At 41.6% G+C, this 16399-nt stretch overlaps 1 protein-coding gene across 2 annotated transcripts in view; it reads left to right on the top strand.

Moving 5' to 3' along the window:
* Positions 1 to 9486: 9486 nt before the first annotated feature.
* The window catches only part of RSPO2 (R-spondin 2), a 158761-nt gene continuing 151848 nt past the window's right edge, over positions 9487 to 16399 (top strand). Inside the window, exons 1-2 of one of the 2 annotated variants that reach the window (XM_032316260.1) lie at positions 9487 to 10011; positions 10395 to 10669. In XM_032316260.1, the coding sequence (XP_032172151.1) occupies positions 10576 to 10669 (94 nt within the window). In that variant the 5' untranslated portion in view covers positions 9487 to 10011; positions 10395 to 10575. The remainder of the gene's footprint in view (positions 10012 to 10394; positions 10670 to 16399) is intronic. The other variant, XM_032316258.1, reaches the window with a different exon arrangement.

Genomic DNA, 16399 nt, shown 5'->3' with positions numbered 1-16399 from the left:
AAGGGACGTTAAAAAAAATTGACTGTTCTTCAAAATATCTAGACTGTGGGTAATGACAAGAAAGAAGTTTCAGGTTAGAGGACAATGAGGCATGACAGCTAAATGTAGTATGTGATCCTGGATTCCTTCTTTACCTGGGGAACAAGTAGCTAGCTGTAAAGGGCATGTTAGCTAATAACATTTACATATATATATATATATATATATATATATATATATATATATATATATATAGGCTGTGAGTGAGATAATGATATTATGTCAATGCTAGCTTTCCTAATTTTGATAATGTTGAGGTTATGTAAGTGATGTTCTAGCTCTCAGGAGTATACACTGGAGTATTTAGGAATAACAGACCATATTTAAAACTTACTAAGTATTGATCTTAAAATATATATGTATATAACTGTAGAGATAAAGTGAACAATAAATGCAGTGAAATTTAAATAATTGGTGATACTTGGGGAAAGGTGTTTGGGTTTTTTTGGAAATTGCATCAAAAATTAAAAAGTACAAAAATCAAGTAAACACTCTGGTAAGCAAGGACAATCTTGTTTGTTTACTTACTTTTTGTTGTTTATCCCTTCCCAGTAATATCTATATAATATAACATATTTGATATAATAAAAGCATCATAAGTGTAGTGATCTTGTTTTCCTTTCTCACTACTGTATCCTCAGCATCCTTTGTAGTGTGAGTATATAGGACTTCAATAATCATTTGTCGAGTGAATAAAAGAATATTTGGAGACAAATAACAGTAGAACACTTCTATATCTTAATTTTGCACTCTTCAGAAACCTTACTAAATCTAAGGTAAAATATTTTCTCTAAAAAAGGAAAAATTCTCAAAGTAGGAGGACTGCTGCCTAACCCCCAAACTTCCATCTTGGCAGAATATGAGGGAATGTTTCTCTGGGAAACCTAGTGAGAATAACTAAATAAATTCTATTTTTATTTCTTTCACAGAATGCTGTAGCCAATTTATTTATGGCCCATTTTTCCTGTATAGTAAATCTCAAGTTGACAAGCATCACCCAAATGATGTGGGGGTTTTTTTAATCTCTCATTTTAAAATATAAGCAAATAGTCAAGAATGGTCAACTATCAAGAAAATCCTTAAAGATGAAAAAGACCAAAATAAACACAGAGAAAAGCAGCTGAAATAAATAAGAGTAGGTACCATAAAGAAAATAAAAAAAAAAGAGAGTTCTTATAATTCATAAAAATGAGAAGGGTGATGGAAAATTCTTTATTATGACTTGAGGGTAAAGTTGAGGCCATATTACAAAAAGTAGAGAAAAAAGAAAGAATGATGAAAAATAGGAGAAGAAATACAGGAAAATTAAAAAACCGCTCAGACGTTCAATATTTGAACAACAGGTATTCAAAAAAAGAAGAGGGGAGCAAATGTGTGTAGGGGGAGAGAGATCATTCTACAAAATAACCAAAGATCAATTACAGAAATGAAGGACATGAACTTGCAGGTTTAAAGGGCCATTAAACCTCCAGCAAGAATAATGAAAAAAGATCACAATGAAGTACTTCCAAGCTTCTGGGAGGGGACTACAGACAGGAACATAAAAAAGAATCAGTGATTAGAATGGCTTTGACCTTGTCAAAGTGATAGCAGAGGGTAAAAGACAGCAGGGTAATGTCTTCAAACTATTAAAGAAAAATAATCTCAATCTAAAATTTTATATTCACCCAAGTAACCAGTTGTGAGGGTAGCCTAGGGACCTTTTTAGATCACAAAGTCTCAAAAAAATGTCCTCCTATACAAAATTTTTCTTTTCTTTTCTTTTTAAAGATTTGATTTATTTATTTGTCAGAGAGAGAGAGCAGAAGCAGGGGGATCTGCATGCACAGGGAGAAGCAGGGTCCCTGTTGAGCAAGGAGCCCAATGCAGGAGTTGATCCCAGGATCTTAGGGTGACCTAATGCAGCTAAATGCAGATCCCAGGATCTTAGGGTGACCTAAGCTGAAGGCAGATGCTTAGCCAACTGAGCCACCCAGGAGTCCCTATAAATTTTCAAGAAACTCTTCGAGAATGTTCCTCACCACAGTGAAGGACTGACTAGGAAAGAGGAAGATGTGGGACACAGGAAACAAAATCCACCAGAGTTGAGAGGGAAAGGAATTCCTAGGAAGATAGTGAGAGGACATCCCAGAATGACAACTGTGTATCTGGCCCAAAGGGTAACCAGTTCAGATGAAACATGCCAGAGCCCTCAAGAGGAACTTCAAGAAGATGAAATTGGTGGTCTACTTGGTATGAATAAACATATTCAGAGGTGATTAAGAACACCAGAAGAATGTTTGCACAGAATTTCTGGGAAGTCACAGAAAACTCTACAGAAGAGAAAACAAGGTACTGATAATTCCAGAGAAAACAAGAAGTTACACAGGAAAGGCACTGTAGTAAAATTTACTACACGACACAGCTCTGAATAACACCAGTCATAATAATGTGACTACTCGACTGATCTAACCATAGGTGAAAGCTGTGTGTGTGTGTGGGGGGGGGTGATGGTGTATAGGTTAGGAACCAGAGAAAAGGGGAATACATTCTCTCTCTCTCTTTTTTTTTTTGTGTGGAAAATTAATAGATAATATTTATGTTGGCCATGGTTCAGTCAAGAGAACAGATTTACTGGGTGTTACAGATGGAGTTATTACAGAAGTTAGGTCTCACACAATCGTGAGAGAAACTGAGGAAATAAAGATCTGGAAGGGGAATTGGAGGATCAGGGGAATCAGTAATGTGTCTGACAAGCCAAGCATGCCCAGCCACCACAGTACTATGGCAAAGGAGTATTTGAGAAGAGGTCTCTGGAAATCTGTTGTCTTACAGCTAGTTGTCTGGTCGTGGTCCTGGGGTCTTTGGGTCAGCAGGGCCACCAGCAGGAAGAAGGGTAGACGGCTATAGGTAGAAAAGTGAGCTTTACACTGGTACCCACTATGTACCTCGGCTTCTGTCCATTATCACATCTTACTACAAGACCTTCTGAAAGTCTTGATCACTGTTTTACTTCTGTCCCCTAAATCTTACAAGATTCCTCTTTTAGCCAGCTCTAACTCAAAATCATTACATGACAGGGGATTTGGAAATACTGTTCCCAACTTAAACCAGGAGACAGAGCAAACCACAAGCACCCATCCTCTTCGCAATCCGGCATCCAATACATACTTCTGTTGACCACATTTAAGTCAGAAAAAGACAGCAGCAAATACATATTTCCATACCTATCCACACAGAAACATACTGACCTTCCCAAAAGAGGATACACAAAGTCTGATATGTTCCTTGATTCATCTTGGGGTGATATTCATTCTTTTAGCTAAGTCACACTCACTATCTCATATTTTGTGGTTTAATACTGTGATAGAAGGTTGACACAACTTACACATGTTAGATAGCAGAGGAATAAGCGATGACAAAATGTTGATGTTTGACATTCATATCCAATCAAGGAAGAAATGCTTCTTATCTATTTCTGCAACTAGTTACGTGATGATAGCTGGCACTTATACCTTCATTTTTCCCTAGGACTGAAATAAATAGGCTGCCCAAGAAAGTCTTATTTGATTTGTGTGACGCAGAACCTTTAGGTCTGGCTTACAGAAATGGAACTTGAGTCACCCAATGCAGAGGTACAGCCCCTTAACCAATCCCAGACTTGAGCCAGCTCACAGCCCCAGAGCTCCATGAATGTAGATGAGGTCAGGACTCTGGAGCAAGGATCCTCACTGTGAGTCTTTCTCTTTTCCTTCCTCAATAGGACCTGGGGTCCTTTACTCAGATGACTGTGTTTTAGGGAAGTGGGAATAACCCAGTTTGGGGGGACTGACATTAAATGATTAACACCTAAAATGTCAAGAGATAATGATACATGATATGTTAACTAGTTGAATTTAAACAAAATAAAATTAAAAGTCAAATATCAAGAGAAGGGGTTTTTGAAGACTGGTAATGAATGGCATTTTGGCTTGGGTGCATCTCCCAGTGGGCCTAGTGCATGCCAAAATTCACACATGGATATTTCCTCTTCTGGAATAAATAGTTAGAGCAGACATACTCAACAACTAGAAGCATCCGCATGTTGGTTCTCTGACCTGTGTATCTATTTTTGTATTATCATGTATATAATGTATGTATTACTATTTTAAAATTTTCTATATTATTTCATAGTTTAAGTGGCTTATTAAGGGGGAGTCCGGTTGGCTCAGTTGGTTGGTTAAGCATCTGCCTTCTGCTCAGGTCATGATCATGGGTCCTGGGATGGAGGCCCACGTAGTTGTTGTTGGGCTCCCTGCTCAGTGGGAAGCCTGTTTCTCCCTCTCCCTCTGCCTACTGCTTCCCTTGCTTGTGCTCTCTCTGTCAAATAAATAAATAAAGTCTTAAAGAAATAAAGTGGCTTATAAAAATGCATATAATACTACAAATTAAGTACATTAAATTGAGAAAATCACAGCAGAAGGAAAATAAGACTAGAAACATAAAATGGAGCAAGAAAGGAGACTAGTACATAAAGTGCCTTCCTGTCTTATACACTGGCTGATGGTAAGCCACAAATTTGTTCTTGAACAGTAATGCATTTCATCATAACTATAAGTTAAAGACAAACCAATTGTCTAGGAGAGACATATCTGTTTTGGATACTTGTTCTGAAAAGAGTTCTGGGAAAAGTCTTTCCTACTCTCAGAGATTACCTGTTCTATTGTTTATCCCTATTAGTATGGCTAATTGAGTGTCAAATAAAACATTCTCTTCATATTTATGAAACTGAGTCTAAGTCTTAAAATAGCTAGGAATAATTTTGTGTCTCTAGTCATTAACCAAGTGTAGTAACACTTCATTCCAGCAACCACATTTGCACAGAAAAGAATGGAATCGACACATACTACTTTAGTTCAAAAGAGTTCAGAGCACACAAGATTAAATAAAGGAAATAATTGTAAAATGTCAGGTCAAATCTTGAGTTTTCTCTTATGAGCTGGTCTGACTTGGACTTCCTTTGAATAGAGCCTCCTGGATCTCTTCCATGAGGATGGAGAACAAAATGAGAAAGAAGCCTTATCACATCAGTCTACAGAAGAGTTCTCAAGTGGCAGAACATAGTATTATTAACATTCAGAGAAGTCAAATATTTACACATTTTTCAAATGTTAAATAAGTGATTATAGTGTGGCTTTTAAAAACAACAAATTAGCTTAGATAAGGACTGGTCAGTGACCTTGCTGAAGATCTTTCATATTAATTAATTTAATTATTTCATACACAGTATAATACATGAACAGAGGCTATCACATACAATTAGCAAAATAAATATTCAGTTTATATTTAACAGGAAAAAAATACTATCCATATTGATACAATGGCAAAAATGCCATAATTTGTTTTGAGACAATGGATATATTCTAGACTGGAAGGGCAGATACAACATCAACAAATTTCAACAGAGAGTAACAAAATAGTGGGAAACTTTAAATCTGAGAATATGAATATCTCATAGCATAAAAGATAAGGAACTCTAAAGCCATTAGCTAATGAAAATGAGAGTTGTGGCCAAAGTCTACCAAATCTGTGAATATAAATAGTTAAGAAAGGTTCAGAAAAATTTAAATCCATTATAGTGTAGTCATATCATGCAGTCATAAAATCGCTAATATCTTATGGTTTTTAACATCAAAAAATGTATTAGAAAATTCCAAAATTTCTAAGAGCATGGGTAAGAGCTTTTACAAGTATGACACAAACAAGTCTATACAAGACAACAGTGACAAATTTAACTAGATAAAAATATTTTAAAATTTGCAGCACAGTAATTATACACATTAAAAACAAAGAAAAATCATGAAGTTAACAAAATATTTGCAAAAAATCTAAATACTATGTGTGTGTGTGTGTGTGTGTGTGTGTGTGTGTGCACCTAGGTACATATATACATATTCTGTATGTTTATATCTATATATTCTATAAAACAATAGTAAGTGACCAAGAACATAGAGAAAAGGGTAAATAATACCTTTGGAGAGTTCATGGGAAAGGAAATAGCTTGAGCATATTAAAAGCACATAGTTTTATTTAAAAGAAATAAAAAACTGAAACTATTGAGGTATCACTGTTTGCCTAGGAGTATCAAGAATCAGAACATGTTGGCCAGTATTTAAGGAGATGGGCACTTTTTTATGCTGTGGTTTGACGAACTTATGTGGGAGGCAACTTTTAAGAATGCACACACACATGCATATCCAACTGTTTGATCCAACTTTGCTACTTTTAGGAATCTATAACACAAAAGTAAAATGAGCCATGAAAAGGTTAACTGAAGCATTGCTTATAACAGGAAAAGATGAAGACAACCTAAATGTTTTTGGTAGGGAGCTGCCTGAAAACATCCATGCAGTGAAATGATATACGATTGTATAAAAAGAACAGCAAAGTTTTTTATGAGCTGATACCAAATGAACTTTAAGATGCATGAAAACAAAATCAAGATGCAGATTAGATTCCACTAGTTGCATCAAAGTGGGGAGAATATATATATATATATATATATATATACACACACACATATATGTGTATATATATATACACATATACATATATACATACATATATATACACATATATATACGTGTATACACACACACACACACATATTCACACACACATTTTCTTGATAAGCACAATATATTTCTGGAAGTATATTCAAAACCTGGAAGATTATACCCAAATAACTGGTGGTCTCAGAGGAGAATTGACTGGCTGGGGAAGAGCTTTTTCCCTTTATCTTCTTTATTAAGGATTGAATTTTAGCTGTATCATTGAGTTACAAGTCAGGAAAGTAAAGTACACAAGTTGCCGTCCATCTATAACATCATTCCTCAACTGCCCTCACTTGACCTTCTCTATAGCCAATGAGTGGTATGAAGTCAATCTCACCAGTATGTTTCTCTGTAAACAGACACCAGGCACATCTCTATTTATAAAGCTACTTTAATGAAACCACCATCTAAACTCAGTTTGAAGAAAAAAAGCCCACTGAGTCTCCAAGATGGAGAAACTGTGAGCTGTGAGGTTCAACAACAACACATTCAGAGTTTAGAAATGAAAGGAAGCAGAAATATGGGATTAAAGTTAATGATAGTTTAGGATCTGCTTGGGTTGTATTTCTTAGTAGCAAGAACATTCCTGGGTTCTTGAAATCAGGAAAAATATTCAGTGACTGGCAAAAAAAAAAAAAAAAAAAAAAAAAAAAAAAGTCTGCATTATCAACAAAGTAGCCCATAAGAGATTAAGAGTGAATCTCTCAGTACCCCAAGAACTAAGTGTGACAGATTTTTGAGGTTCAGTGGTATCCTCTAAAAAGCAGAGACAGACCAGGAGCAAGCACAAGGACAAAGGAATTAAGACTCTTCTTTCTCTCAGAGCCCATTCTCATCTTAAGAGCACCAACCAATCTTCAACAGAAGTTGCACTGTTAAAATTCTTCTTCTTCTTCTTTTTCTTTTTCTTTTTTAGCAGGAAATTAATCTAGGAGTTCACTAAACTGAAAAGGCTCTCTGGCTTATAAAAAAAATTCCAGCTGTGCAACCTAAATGATTGAAATTATGGAAAGTAATCTTTGAAGACAAAAGCTTGAAAGTGGTCTATAATTTAACTATGATTGACATCTTTCTACACTGAAACTCTATCAATGAGTTTGTCCTCACACTAGTTAGACCCCACTGAAACAGAAACTTCTTGATAGAAATAGAAAACTGATTGCAAACCAGAGCATGGCAAGGCTAAAAGAGATCTTGTTCAAATTTTCTAAGAATACTGCCAAGGAAACCGAGATCCAGAAAATTACCAAAAGTGATCAAGGGGATTAATGGTAGAGTTAGATCTACTTGATCTTGTGCTCGTTTTGCCCTTATATATTTTAAAATAAATAAATAAATATTCCAAAAGACTGATAACCACTGATCTTGAAGGGGTCTCAGCGCTATATAGAAAGGCCAAGGGCTTAGAGAAGTCTTTATGCTACCATGGACTTGACTTCTTTAGAAGTGCAATAAATTTGGTGCATGCATTATGTGAGTGGTGTATTTATATATATATTTAAAATGATGGGGGGATAGCTACTGGAATATTCAGCCATCATGCTAAATGCTAGGCCACTCCCTAAGCTGAAAATTTCCAGTTGCTTCCAATTCCATGATAAAAATCAAAGACTCTGAAAACTCAGAAACAGATCCACTGTTCCTGCAGTGTGTTTTGTCAACTCTATTTGTGCCCTGTGGGCCAGTCTCAGGGGCTGAATTTTTCTTATCTAGGAAATGGGACCAGTGACCTCAACTCAGATTTATCTTGGATGTTCTCAAGCATCCATAAAGGAAATAACACTGAAGTTCTTAGCACATAAATATTGTTATGTAATAGTGATGTCTGTAAAAATAGTTATGGAGAGACAATAATGGAACAATTCATAAACACTATTCTAATAGTCATATTGTTTCAACACAATTGTGTCAAGTTTCTAAATTTCTGAACATCTGAAACTGAAGGCATAGAAAAGGAAATTTAAGCCATATGATATGGTAGCATATGGTCATATCTACAAACATTCAAACTGTCATGGTTGGCAGTAAAAAAAAAAAAAAAAATCTTTTGCCTAAGGAGTAAATACATTCATTCCTACAGCAGTGAGGGCAGGACAGAAGATTTCAACAGAAAGAAATTAGGTACCATCAAAAAAAAAAAAAATCAGGTAGCATCAAGTGTATGTCATGTAACCCTTCTTTAAACAGTAGTCCCCAAACCCAGGCACCCAGAAGTTTAAGTCAGAGGTCTTTGAGGGAGGAGGGAGAGGGAAGGATTATGATTGAGAAATACTTCAGTGGAAAGTGAACTTTTCTTTAAAGAAGCAAGGTCCCAATTTCTTGAATCCTGCATGCAAGGGACCACAAGGTTTTGCAACCCCCCCCCCCCCAAGAAACAAAGTCAAGAAACAAGCTAGTGAGGACATGCAAAAGCTATTGGAAAACCTCGCTCACTCCCTACACTGAGGGCGCATTTTAATTTCAGCCTTGATAACATCTTCTGTCTAACAAAGCCGAGACATAAATTAACAAGTGGCTGAGGTGTAGTATCTTTCGGGATGCAGCTCAAGTTCAAACTCAGTCCGCCAGAAGCAGCCGTCCCGTCAGGGAGCTCAGGAAGGGTGGGCTAGGACGGGTCAATCAGATCCTCCTGGCCCCGAGGTCAGGGCAAGGGTTGGAACCCACCCGGGGAGCGCCCGAAATAGACGCCTTGCGGGTGAAGTCGGCGGGGCTCCCCCTGCCAGTGCGGTCCAGAGGCACCCCCACCCCTAGCTTCCTTTTGGTTTAGCCGTGCACTCCAGGAAAGCCCGGAGGGAATTTGCCTGGGGTTGGGCTCGCTGGAAGCTGTCAGCGCTCTTTAGGACCTCAGGGAAACCGGAGAGTTTCTGGCTTTAGGACCCAGGAACTCCGAGGCAGCCTGACATTGATGCCTTGGACCACAGCACCACCTACTTATAGAAGCATCCCGAGCCTCGCCTCGGCCGGGCTGCATCTCCGTCGGAAAGTGCGCTCGCCACATCCCTGCGGCCTCGCGGGAGCGTTCTGTCTGCCATAGCTTGGGAAGGGAGAAATCCTAGCTGTGAAGTGGCTGTGGAGTAGAGCCCGGGAAACCGCGCAGTTGGACAGGGACCTAGAGAGTGAGAGCCGGTGGTGCCGGTCGCCCGAGGACCGCACTCACCGGCGGGCACGCAGCATCCCCGAGGCTGCAGACGCGCCTTCCCGCCGCGCTCCTGCTAGGCACCGCCGGCCCAGAGGACCGTGAGAGCACTGCGGACCCGCGGTGGCCGCCGGAATCCCGGACCTGCCGGGCGCTCCCGGCACCTCTCGGCAAACTTTTCCCCGGCCCACGTGCTAGCGAGGCGCCTCGCTTCCCCTGCCCGGGATGGAGCGCCGCGCCTAGGCACGCCGCACGGTCCGAGACGTAAGTGCCACGGTAGGCGACCCGCGTCCGGCCACCGCGGCCACGGCTCTGGGTAACCCCGCCGTGGGTCCCGAGGGCCGAGGGGCGCTCCTTGAACCCTGCGCCCTTGGTGCCTTTGGAACCCTTTCCTTTCCCTGGACTGGCCGCCCAACGCCCTTTCCCCCGGGTCCGAGCCTATAGTTCGGCAGGGGTTGCTAATTCACTGATTGTAAATCACCTTTCTCTCCAAGTCGCCCGCAGCTGTGGGCTCGGGTTAAACTGCCCCGCGGCTCGCGCTAAGCTGTGGGTTCACGCCCCGCTCCTTCCTCCTCTTAAACTGGGACGCGCGAAGAGGCTGTCTCCTCGGGGCTCTCTCCACTCTGTTTTTCCTCTTCGTCTCTCAGGTTCAAGGTTTGAGAGATGCTGGCCGCGCCGAACTGACCGGTGCGGGAGGTTCCCCTCCACCCCCGGGCTAGTGGCCACTCGCCCTCGGCGTCTCTCCTGGCAGCGCGGTGGGCGCCGGCTCCTCGCAGCTATCCCGTTCCCCGACTTTGAGAGGCGCCTCTCCCCCGCCCGACCGCCCAGATGCAGTTTCGCCTCTTCTCCTTTGCCCTCATCATCCTGAATTGTATGGATTACAGCCACTGCCAAGGCAACCGATGGAGACGCAGCAAACGAGGTGAGTCCTGCTCTGCCCGAGGTGCGTGGGGCCGGAGTGGGGGCGGGTCGCGGCGCTGGTGCCGGGGCGCCCCGGGGCTCCGCTGGGCCTGCAGTGCCCTCCACCCCGCTCGCGCGCGCCACCGCTCTGCACTTTCTGGGCCCCTGAGCTCGGCCGAACGCTCTTCTCTGTCTTCGGAAGGCGCTGCGAGCTGGACCGAGACGTGCTGGAGAGCCGGGTGAGCCCGGCGGGCGCTCGGGGCTCAGTGGTGTGCTTCGTACCCGGTTCGCTGCCCCGCTTCTACTCCTGAACTCCTCTCTTTCGCTCTCCCTGCTTATCGGGCATTCACTGTTTCTTGTTCTTCTCTTTGTCCTTCTCTCTTTTTAGTCCTCTTAACCGTCTCCCCTGCAGCTCATCTCTGTCTACCTTCCCCATCCGTGTGCGCCCCAGATAGCTTTGAACACGGCCTAGGGGTGTGTGTGTGTGTGTGAGAGAGAGAGAGAGAGAGAGCGAGCGAGATGAGAAGGGGTACTAAGTCAAGGCGGGGGACCTACATTTACAGGGAAAGGGCAAAATTGATTTCTTTTTCTGGAACCCAAGACTATGTGGGATGATTTATTGAACTTTTTGCATTGAGAAGCAACTTGTACCCGGGTTTTCTGGGGGAGTGCTGATGTGCGGAGTGATGTTTTGGGGACAGGCCTGCCTTTGCGCTCTCTATATACTTTCCTTAAAACTAGCTGGTTCTGGTCTCAATGAAATTCCCTTGCGGTTTTTTAACCTCTCCCTCAATCTCCATCACTTGTGTGCGCTCCGGGGAAGACAAGTGGAAGCCTCCAGCAAGATACCAGAGAGCTAGCTTTCAGGCAGATTTACTGTGCGCCTATTTCTGAGTCCTGCTGGGGCTGCAGCTAATCCAGCTGCATTTAGGGAAAGGGCTGCTACACACAATGAAGTCTTCTAGGGGGATTTGAACACAACCCCAACACACACACACGACCAGTCCTTGCATTACTGGGAGGATGGAAGGTGCCCAGCAGCCCCTTAGAACTGTTTCGTCTGAGCAATTTGGACTTCTGCACCGGTAGAATTTGTCTGGAAGTTAACAGAACTTGTCTCTCCCCCTGCCCCATATAAATGTCGCGCTCGATCTGTGATAGGGTATGTTTCGAACTCATTTTATGGAATCTCTGGTCCTGCACCCAGATTTTGGACAACGCTCTTCTCGCCCTAACTTTTCGCCGCCTTTTAGGACGTCCTTAAGCTGTTGCCACTACCCGGAGGGCTGGAGGTCGGCGGGCCGGAGGGCCGAGCTCGGATGACTAGTGGTGTGCGACTTCCGTAACCTCTGCTCTCCAATTGAGGCTACGGATCTGTTTTTTAAAGAAAACAGTCCGTCCTTTCTCTTTTTCTCATTCCTGGCATTCGGAAAATTCTTATTTTCGGAAGTCGTTGCGCAGAAAAATGCTACAGAGAAATTTCTTTCCAGAGGCCACGAAAGTTTAATGCTAATGGTCGTCCTGAAAAGGTCCGTTTCCATCATCTCCTCCACTCCTCCTCCCCGCTGGCTCCTTTCTCCGCCTGGTATTTTCCTTTGAGGTATTACTCGCAGATCTGGCAAATTTTGGTTACACTGTAGTCGAAAGTGTTTGGAAAGGCTTGATCACCTCTTACCAGCACAAGGTGCTGTCTACTTGGTGGGGGGAAATACGGAGATGCTTCAAGTTCGTGCAAATAGAGAAATTCCTAAGACGCCTTGTCAGCTGGTTCTTTATTAGGACTGACCAGTTCCGTGAGGTCTTTCTGATCCCCACTGCCTGTCCCATTGTGGCGGATCGAGGAGGAATCTAACTCACCTAGTGTGGCCGAGAACTTCACACCGCAGAGCTGTGTGATAGAGGACATGACAGCACCCCTGCGGCCAGAAGCGGTATTGCAGGCCCTTCCCGGCAGTGCCATCTCCAGAGTTGGCCCTGGGCCTTCTGAGGTATCTGACACAAAACCTATTCATTTCAAAGCTGCTTTGGCAAAATCTCCTAGTAATTACCCTTCACCGCCCCGAATGCTGACACTGAGAAACCCAGTCCTAAAGTGTGCCGTAGTCCCTTGTGCCAAACCTACCTTTTGATGTAATAAAATTCAACTACTTTCGCTCTATGTAAATTGGTAAAGAAATCGTGTAAAGAAAAAATTTTTATCAAAAGTTTGCATCCCCCACCCCCACCCCCGCCTTTAATGGACATCCCTGCCCAAATTCCACGTTTCTGGCTAAAATAACTATGGTTTTTAAAAGTGACCACACTATCTGTGCCAACAAAGGGTGTACTGTGTTTTTAATTAAAGTGGAACTCCTTGAAGGCCTGGCTAGACAGCAGAGGGTGATAGTAGCTTTTCTGCTTCGCAAGGAAGCTTAAGGCTTGCATTGTGAGAGTATTGAAATGAATAGAGATCTAACTCAGGTTGTGTGAATTGTCCCTCTTCACAAACTTAAGCTGGTTTTAATTGATCTCATGTCCACTGATTGGTATGCGCAACAATTGGTGTAGAATCAAACAATTGACTTTCCCAAAGGAGATTGATTTAAATTAGTTCCTTGGTGAATGCTTGACCACTAGCCAAATCATGTCAGCAGTGACCGTTGACATACTAGAGCCTATTGTGGTACCAACATTTCCCCTTTTCCCTTTGTTTTGGATAGTGGCAGTTAAATATTACTTTCTAGGGAGAAAAGTGATTAGGACCTTAAAGAGTGTTGTGGCTTCGAAGATCAGTTATTTCCTTGGCTTTGTGCTACTGTGTAGGCAGTAGTGATACCAGGATTGGTTAGGCTGATGCCTGTGAGCTGATTTTTTTTTTCTTCTATATTCCATCTGTAAATAATCAAACCTTCACTGTGGAACATTCTCAGAACTCCTTTGGCATTATGTTTAGTCTGCTCTATGATCTCAGATGCTCTATAATATCATTTTCTTAATGAAATAAAATTCTTGGCAGAGATTAGATAATTTAGTCAGTTAAAATCAATTGCATCCATTTTGGAATAGAGAGCAAATATATCATTTAACTGTATGTTCTATTTCAAAATAGAGCCAGAGGATTGAGAGAACAGAACGTCAACCTTCCCTAATTTGGGGCAAATCTGGTATGGGGAAGACCAACCTAAACAACAACACGTACATTCTTTCTTCCCCTTCTTCAGAAAACAAAATCCTAAAATAAAAATGTATTTGAGGGGCGCCTGGGTGGTTCAATGGGTTAAGCCTCTGCCTTCGGCTCAGGTCATGATCTCAGAGTCCTGGGATCGAGCCCCGCATTGGGCTCTCTGCTCAGCAAGGAGCCTGCTTCCCCCCACCTTTCTGCCTGCCTCTCTGCCTACTTGTGATCTCTGTCAAATAAATAAAATCTTAAAAAAAAAAAAGTATTTGGTAGGGGTGCCTGGGTTGCTCAGTGGGTTAAAACCTCTGCCTTTGGCTCCGGTCATGATCTCAGGGTTCTGGAATCGAGCCCCGCTTCAGGCTCTCTGCTCAGCGGGGAACCTGCTTCCCTTCCTCTCTCTCTCTCTGCCTACTTGTGATCTCTGTCAAATAAATAAAAAATCTTTTAAAAATGTATTTGGTAATAATTAATAGGGTCTGGTAGCATTAATTTTTAATGAGGCACAAACACAGTAGAGAATGAAAATTGTGTAGAGAGGAGGCACATGCCAGCCTTTGGAAAAGCTGCTTGAAAACTCACATCTTGGCTACGTGGTACAGCCGTAACTCAGTGGCTCCTTCATCCCACCCTGTCATTCAAAAGTATGGTCATGGGATGCCTGGGTGGCTCAGTTGGTTAATCGTCTGTCTTCGGCTTAGGTCATGGTCCTGGGATCGAGTCCCGCATTGGGCTCCCTGCTCAGTAGGGAGTCTGCCTCTGCCTCTCCCTCTGCTCCTCACTGATTGTTCTCTCTCAAATAAATAAAATCTTAAAAGAAAAAAAGAAAAAGAGCATGGTCATTATTAGCTACTGTTCACTCCCACTGCCTCTATTAGTCTTAGAACTACTTAGGATTTATCTGTGTGGTACGCTGGGTAGATTTGCTTCATTTATTTGAATATAGTTGTAAGCCACATTTCAGGTTGAATTACTAAAAGGTAGATAGACAAATCATACCTTTATTATGGTTTTTGGTATTTCTTGAGCTTGGTATGCAGTGACTTACTTTTCTATCTTCATTCTGTTTATGTGCCCAGTCACAGTTTAACCAGGAATCTCTGAAAACTTCTTGACAAAACTCCTTAAGATGCAGTAAGTCTCCCAGATACATAATTGGTGTTTCTGGTTTTGGATGGTAGGGGGCATAGTATGACAAATGTTCCCTGCCTAGCCTTTTCCATAGTAAAGCCTCAGCTTCTCCCTCCATAACCTCTCATTTTCTTTAAGATTAGATTTGGCTTCTTCCATGAAACTGAAGTGTTTATCACAAACAGTGTGGTTTGTTCCTGGTAACCGAGGTTGGTGAAAAACCTAAACGTCTTCTCTTAAATGCTGTAGGGTTAAATTAAAATTTAATGCAGAGATGTGGAGGTATTTGGCTTTTTGAGTACTGTTAATGATAGCCTATTCCTCATTGGTATTCTTTCAAAAATGCAGATGATACATCACGTGGAACATATTTACCTACACTTAAATGAGAAAGTTTTAAAATACATCTTGTGTATTACATTTTTAAAGTTCCAGAGCATTTCTGAAAATCTCGTCTGATGTTTAACTTTGCATGTAAATACACTCTTTTCTTCTCTTCTGTTAATAGGCTGTTTTGTCCTTCTAGCATAATTCTGAGTTTTTCTGCTTAGTATCTTACCAGGGCACAAAGGTTAAAAAAACTGCTATGTCTCAACCAACCTTTTATTAAGCTACTGAAATTTGGAAGTGATTCAGAATAGGTGATGTTCTTCCAGGCCTCCATTTAATTCTGGTTTTATCTGCTTATAAATCCAGCTTGGAAAGAATCCAATATTTGCAGAAATCACAAGTTGGAAATGACACTTCTAATTCCTTAATGCAAAACCTCCTCTTGGTTTACTTAGAGACTAACTGGCCAGTGTAGGGATTATCCAGGATACTTTTTAGTTCATTCCTTCTAACTGCCTGCCTTTTAAATCTTCTGCCCTACCCCCCACCTTTTGGGGGTAAGCACTTCTACCCCTCCTAAGTACAGAAAATAAATGACAGATCATTTGATATAATGCTTGATAACCACTTTGCTAAAAGGGGGTGATAAGCCCTGGGATGAAAATAGTTTTAAACTTCCTATTTTTCTGCCCAAAATGTCCTCATTTTTTGCATTATCTGTAGCAGTCAAGGATTGATCAAAGGTACAGTGTTGCATGTCCATATTTATACATTTTTATAATTTTAGCTGGAGTAAATATAGCAGGTGCTAAAGATGGGAATTTATGGAATAAATATGGAAGGTGTTCATTAATGCGGAAGGGAACACACAATGCATATAATTAGATCTATGCTCAGGAAGGGATATATAGCATCAGTGTATGTGTATTCCTGGGTGTTGAGAGAAAGGGGTTGGGGATGGTATGACTATGCAAATCAGATCTTTGAAACTAAAAAGGATCTTCACTCCCCTTTCCCAGTCACTCTCTTGTCCTCTTTCCCAGACTGGTTGATGGGACCAGGAAGGGGAGAGGGAATGAGTAAGGGAAGTGCGCTTTTATTTTTCCCAAGGCCTGCCCCCTACCTGTTCTGCTCTTC

This window comes from Mustela erminea, chromosome 16, assembly GCF_009829155.1.
Source record: "Mustela erminea isolate mMusErm1 chromosome 16, mMusErm1.Pri, whole genome shotgun sequence".
NCBI classification, from domain to species: domain Eukaryota; kingdom Metazoa; phylum Chordata; class Mammalia; order Carnivora; family Mustelidae; genus Mustela; species Mustela erminea.
This window is presented reverse-complemented; position numbering and strand designations above follow the sequence as displayed.